At 31.6% G+C, this 7,327-nt stretch overlaps 1 protein-coding gene across 19 annotated transcripts in view; it reads left to right on the top strand.

Moving 5' to 3' along the window:
* The first annotated feature begins 1,753 nt into the window (after window positions 1–1,753).
* The window catches only part of LOC145239793 (DENN domain-containing protein 5B-like), a 410,159-nt gene continuing 404,585 nt past the window's right edge, over window positions 1,754–7,327 (top strand). For all 19 annotated transcript variants that reach the window (XM_080103314.1, XM_080103312.1, XM_080103310.1 and 16 more), the window contains exon 1: window positions 1,754–2,132. In XM_080103314.1, the coding sequence (XP_079959440.1) occupies window positions 2,039–2,132 (94 nt within the window). In that variant the 5' untranslated portion in view covers window positions 1,754–2,038. The remainder of the gene's footprint in view (window positions 2,133–7,327) is intronic.

The following is a 7,327-nucleotide window of genomic DNA, read 5'->3' as shown; positions in this document are numbered from 1 at the left end:
TCTTTCCGGAAGTTTAATTTTTTTGTTATTTATTTCATGGTTCGGCCATAGTTTAATGATTTCTCCCCCAAATTTGGACAGCAGGTGCGTGAAATAAAATGGCGTCTCCAATTTCGGCAATAAAGTGTAGAAGCACTCGTATTTTGGTAGGGTTATTTACTTTTATTAAAAAAAAAAAAGATAAATGCTGCAAAATAATAATAATAAAAAAAATTATAAACTAAAAATAAATAAGAATGTTTTGTTTCATTTTCAATTTCCGGTTCAATGTTTCAATATCTTAAATCAACGTTCAAATATTTCGTTGGTCCGAATTATACAGAAAGTGAACGATTAGTCAAGACTATCCTGTTTTCATTAATAATTAATTTTGTAGCTCATCTCATCGGTTTTCGTAAGTTTTGGATATATTCATTACTGCGACATGTCAATTAAGTAGATACCACTCATTTTACTTGAAAGTCAATATGTATTTCGGTTTTCGAATTTCGCTCTAATAACGAAAAAGCACCTAATAAACTATCAACGAAATTCAGTTTACGGTGTAATTAAAAATCGTTTGACAAATATAAAAATGTGGAGCGTAACGTTTGAGAATGAAGAAATTATGTACTACATAATTTATGTAGTGCTTTTGATTTTTAAAAAGAAAGCTGATTAATTTGATAATAATAAAGAAAATATTTCGCCCGTTGCTGTAACGACTTGCTGTTGATATTGTTTCATGTGATTGGAAGAGTGGGAGGCGGATTTTATATGAAAGTTGGAGCCTGGGGAGAAAAAAGGATGAGAAAGAAAAAGAGAGATAAAGAGGACGAAAATAAATAAATAAAGAGAGAGAGAGAGCGAGAGACAGAGAGAGGGGGCGAAGAGATATTTAGATAAATAGATAGATGGATAATATGGAAGGAAGTAAAGATAACAATAACTGATATGTGATAACGTACAGAGAGTAGGGAAGAGAGAGAGAGAGAGAGAGAGAGAGAGAGAGAGAGAGAGAGAGAGAGAGAGGGAGGAGTGAAGAGAAAAGGCGAAGGAGATAGCTGAGGGGAGGAGGGGATGAAAATAGGCGAGGGTGAAAAGAGAAAAAAAAACTAAGGGAGAGAAAAGGGAAGATAAATAGACAGAGTGAGGGAGAAAGGGTCGAAGACGGAGAGAGAGAATAATAGCCAAAGAGAGAAACAAGAAGAAAAAAAAAAGATAAAAATAGAAACAATAATAAACTTAAAATTTGAAATGAATGAACGAAAAAATGACAGGAAAGAACGAATGAAAAATGACTAGCTTTATATTTAAAAAAATTTCAGATAAAGACGATTTTTAAAACTAAAAATAAAAAAAGGTTCAATTTCATAACAAACGCCACAAATACTACGATATTTTTATTGTTAAAAAGATAAACTAGTAAAGAGAATTAAATTTTAAGTATAAAAACGCGTAGTTTTACACGAATGTAAGTATTGAAGAGAGGGAGAGGAGATTAGACGTGGTATAAGGAGCGAATATATTGTTTAGAGAGAGAAGTGAGAAGATTAGAGTTTAAGAGGATATTATTGAGAGAGAAGGGGAGATTAAAGTTTGTATAAGAGTGAGTATAGTGATGTGAGAGAAAGAATGAGAGGAAAAGAAGGTTAGACAGAGAGAGAACGATGGGGAGGAGTTTACGAAGATAACAGAGAAGGAGGAAACGGAGATTAGAGTTAGTATAAGGAGGGAATATAACCTTTATAGAGAGAGGGAAAAAGTTAAGGGTGAGTAGTAGAAACCAACAGATTGAATAAAGAAGTGGGAGGAAGGTTCGAGCGGCAACCACTGACTCCTAAGTTTATGAGTGTTTTTTTTTCTGTGTATGAATGTGTTGTGTATGAATGTATCGGGAGGAGTACCCAAAGGTAAAAACAACCTAGACCCTCCCTCCCCCAAAATAACAAACATTAAGGATTACCATTGTTATTATTATTAATATTTTTAATGTGACGGAACTCTTGTGGTTCCAGTCGCATTGAAAAAAACATCTCCATCTTTGGGAGGGAGGACAATGTCTAGCCAGGGACCTTCTTATAGATTCGCTGACTATTTTGTGATTTGTGGTTTGGATGTCGCCTCTGGCTTGGAACCTGACACACTATCAGGTAAGAGTGAGATAAACGGTGCTTATATAGATCGGACCCCATGGCGGATGATATTGGTTCTGTACAATCCGGCAACGAGTTACAAGCATAAAAGAAAGGCGACCACACAAAAGTAAACTCGGGATTCCCGAAACAGCAAACCACTTATTTATTTACATTGTTGCTTTGTATTTTTTTTTTTTTTTTTTTTTTAATATTGTATTTATTTGCGAGGAAAAAAAAATGCAACAATTTACAAAAACAAATACTGTTCGCGTAACCGAACAACATAAAAAAGTAACACTAGAAAAAAAAAATAAACAAAATAAAAAGCAACGATGCAAATATATCGGTTAAAAAATACAATGTAAATAAACCAGGATGTTTTTTTTTCTTCTTCTTTTTCGTTTCAAGAACTCTGGTTTCATTTTGTGCGATCACCTTGCGATCGTTTTCGTAACTCGTTGCTAGATTTTGCCCAGCCAATATGGGCAACCATAGGGGTATGATCTATATAAACACCACCCTCTCTATTTTTTATTTTTTTCTTATGATCCATTATTATTGAGTTATTTTACCTTGAGAACTTACAACACAATGAAGTGAGGTATATATTCTATTCGGAAATGATTGCAATGTTTACACGAAAGAAACCTATTATTATAACGTAATTCACACTGGTTGTTTGTTTTTATACTAATTTCAACAATGATCACTATTATTGTGTATTCTGAATATTTATTCATAAAAATAATAACTGTTTTCTTTGTAAAGTTATAGCAGAATTGACATTTTAGCTTATGTACGTTTTCAGCGTCCCAAACTACACCATTTTATACAATAATTTCCCCAGTTTAAACAGCAGCAATACTTTGAATGCTAAAATTAATATCTAGAAACATCACTTAATTGAAATAAGATTCCCTTTTTTCTTTAATTTATTTATTTATTTTACAACTTTGGTATTCTATTTGCTTTTAATTAATTACTGAAACAAAGAAATGTATGAATCTATATCGTTCCTATTTACAATGCCTCCCCACGGGACAGAGTTAGACACCAGGGTTGTTTTTTAACGTGTAGAAAAGGAACAAAAATTTAAAATTGTCTCTGTCGTGAAGGACTTCTCCTCCACTGACAGAGAACAAGAAATTGAAGTGCAGCATCGGAAGAACAGATACTACACTTTGATCTCGACCCAAAGGCCAGGTATATTAATCTATGTTGTTGCAAAATGCAATGTACACATCACATTGTGTACCATTTAAGCGTCCCAAATTCTGTTTTCATTAAAAGCGTCAATTTATTTTATTTTTTTAAAAATTGCAATGGAATTTAAGATGTAAGAAAGTAATTGAATATAGATTCGACCTTTTTTTTTTGGGGGGGGCTTAGTATTGTGGATTATTAGACTATTTCATTGTCGTTGTAGTATTCAACGTTTCAACCGATGTAACCTCCAATCTCTTCAGGTACATCTTTTCGAACATAGCAACCTGTATGGAATTTCGAACTGAACCCTGAACGTGAACAAAGATGAGAATGGTAGTCCAAATAACAACAATTATTTATCCTCATCTAAAAAAAAAAAAAAAAATAAATAAATAAATAAAAGGAGCTTGTTAATATTGTCGATTTTCTCAAATATGTCGTTTTAGGCAAAAACAATATTACGTATTTAATTGTCATATCGAAAATAGTAATATATCCAAAAATTACGAAAGTTCGTTGAGTAGAACAACTACTATTGTGTTTTAGTAAAAAAAAAAAAAAAAAAAAAGTATATCGCTAAGTTACAGATGTCGGAATGCATTCCGGTGTAGTCTAAATTTTGCGTTTTTAGTTATGTTCCCCTGTCTGTGAATTCTTTATCGCCTACTTTATAACATCTAAGAAAAAATGCTATTTTACCCAATTTTCTGTAAAAATTACTTTTAACTATAAATAATTCTACGCGATAAATTTTCGTAATTTTTGTATGTATTACTATTTTCGACATGACAATTAAGTATGTAATATTATTTTTGCGTAAAACGACATATTTAAAAAAAAAAAAAAAAGAATCAGTGATTGATTGACAATTGTTATGATATAGTTTTAAGTACCAACTTTAATATAAGGAAGAAAGAAAAAATAACCATGAAGTAACCTAACCAAAGTTAGATTAACACTTATCAGACACAAGGAAGGAAGGATAATAGGTAAAAAAAAAAAAAAGAAATTAAATCTTGATAAATATTTTGGCGGACTTGAACGAGAATTAACCCGCCTATATATTAGTGTCCAATCAATAATAATCCACCGCAAAAAAAAAAAAAAAGTATCGAAAGCCGTTCTTAACATGAGGAGGTTTGGGGTATTTATTCTGAAAGCCGTTCTTAGGTGGGGTGATTCTTGTTCAGGTCCGCTAATATTTTTACTTTTCAATTAAATATGTTGTGACGATTTCATTTTAAAGCAACAAATAAATCAGAAAGAAGACAAACGTCTTTTAAAGAGAATTTGGAACGCTCAAAACGTACACAATCGAATTCTGTTTACGGTAAAATAAAATACAGTAAAAATACTAATCTAAAAATATTCCTTAATTAAAATACACAATTTTACAACTGAACTTTCTATTTGCTTAAAAAAACATCCATTTATTTATGTTGACAAAACGTACATAAATGGACTCGGACTCTCTCTCTAACACACACACACAGATTAAAAAATCGTTTTCCGGTTTCATTTTAAAACTCATTAGGGTTGAGATATATTTTGTATGGTAAACCATAAAAGCATCCGGGTTAGTTTCCATCTTAACATTTTCCTTTAGAATGGCGACTTATTTATAGGTTTTCGGGTATGCTGGAAACGAATATCGAATTTAAAATTTCAGCAAATAAGTAGTTTTAGGATATTAAGCAATTGTTGTATGTGCAAGCACGCACATTTTTGGCACGCGTTTACGACTTAGTCAGCAGCAAACGGTGTTCGGTCAGATTCAGTTCCTGATATTAAAAAAAAAAAAAATCCGGTTTTAGGTCTGATTTGACAAGTTTTGGACTAATTTTGGCACTGTTCAGCATCTCCAAGCAAATTGACTGTAAATTGTTTTCACTTTTACAAAAGTTCCGTTCGTATAACAAGACACCCCTCCCATGTTAAGGACGGCTTTCTAAATTTGCTTAGCGATGTTAAACTGTACAAGTGCCCTAAATTTTTTCACGAGCCGTGTTAAAATAATAATAATAATGTTATCATTTCGAGGGGAATTTGTTAACTATGATAGTTAACAAATCTCCTTTTAACAAATAAATTCGGGACTGAAATTCTAGCTGAAAGTTACGGATGAAGTTTAATATAAGAAACCGAATCTGATCAAACTTCGTTTGCTGCTGACTTTAATTCTGATCCTCCTCTGGCTTGCCTTTTGCGTTTTATTATTCAATAATTTGAATATTAAAAGTTTATATCATTATACGATTACAAAAATTGGTACTTCTATAAGAATTTGAACCAAGCGATTTTTTAAAACCCTAGCTTGGTTTGGGTTGGTCCAAATTCAGTGGGAGTACCAAAAAAATATTTCAGATTATTGGCTCATCTCTGATAAAAACATAATTATTTATGTTTGATTTAGTAGCACGAATGAGCTATAATGCTTGACTTTTGCTTAGACTTAAATCAATTTCTATCCAACGATTTAAATGCTTCCAAATCGCTTTTATCACGTCAATGAAGAAAACAACGGCACCACCATTTTCTTAATCTATGAAAACAAAAATGTCCGACATGTTTACGGTGGTCGTGGGAAATTCGAATATGATTTTCAAACCTTTAAAATGTCGGTATTATTATACAAACACCGTGACAGCGTTAGGGTTAGGATTAGGGTTAGGGTTAGGGTTAGGGGTAGGGTTAATTCGCTGTCACGGTGTTTGTATAGTTTTACCAAAATGTCTGGTTGAAAGCAAGTTTTGGCTTATTTAAACTTTATAAGCCAAAGTCGATTATTATAATTACTTTGTGAGGAACATTGAAGCGCCGGAAGCGGTTGGTTGTCTCTTTAAATACCTCCTAGTTTACCGACTTTTAGCTGTGTGTTTTTTTTTTTTTGTTTAGCTGTTTTTATTTTATTTTTCTTGCAACGGTCATAGCGCAAATTAATCCACCATGCAAAATTCCGCAAAAATGAATTGTCCAATTTTTTGAAGATTTCTTTTATTTATATTTTACAAATATTAATTTGCTTTATGATTATTTGCGGATGAGACCAACATGTAAATTATCTTTGTGTGTTCAGTTTTTACAGCGTACGAAAATAATGAAAATGGCTGCACTAAAATCGTGTTTACATTATCAACGCCTTAAGAAATAACGTTCCTATGTATTGAGCATTTCGAAGGTATAAACATACTTGTGTTTAAAAAATCCAGCAAAAATCAACTAATGGTTAGATTTTTTTATGAAATTTTAGACACTTATTCATTTTAAAACTTATATTAAGTGTTCTATAGGTAATTCCAACACGCGCTACAGTTTACCCCCCTCCCTGTATTAGCAGTGTCAGATGTCGCCATTAAAAATTAGGGATTAATTTGAATAATTAGACTCACTATCTTGCAAAGCTTAACTACTTGAAAAATAGAATTTAAACCCTATTTTTCTTTTTTCAATAAAAGGAGCAAAGACCAAATTTTGAAATAATAAGAGGTTTAATAGAAAAATATGCAATATATTTTTAAAAAATCAATTTTCTTTAAAAAGATTTCAAGAAATTCAACGAATTTTAACCTAATATAAAAATTACTTACCTATAAAAAATAATAATCAGTGGGTGCTTCCATTGTTCATTTTTAAGAACGCCAAAATTAATACAAAACTTGTCCATATTTATATTTTATATTCCATGTAATTTTTAAATGAAAGAATTTTTTAAGCGGGGATTCAAAAAGACCGCGATTTTAAATTGTAATATTAGATGTTCAGAACGGAGTTGTCTACCTTTCCGGTTGAAAAATATGAAGGCCCTAGTGCATGAAAAAAGTTAATTTATTTTTAGTTGTCTTCCCTTTGAAGTGCTGACATGTGTTTGCTGTCAACAACAAAGTTAGTCAGGATGGATCATCGTATTTGAAAAATGATAACATTTCACTCATCAGTTGAATAAGTAAGTTGCCGTTTAAACACAAACCAGCCGGCAATTTTTCCATTTTTTTTTTTTAATTCTC

The sequence above is a fragment of the Euprymna scolopes genome, chromosome 19 (genome assembly GCF_053919585.1).
Source record: "Euprymna scolopes isolate OS-2025 chromosome 19, ASM5391958v1, whole genome shotgun sequence".
Classification (NCBI taxonomy): Eukaryota; Metazoa; Mollusca; class Cephalopoda; order Sepiida; family Sepiolidae; genus Euprymna; species Euprymna scolopes.
This window is presented reverse-complemented; position numbering and strand designations above follow the sequence as displayed.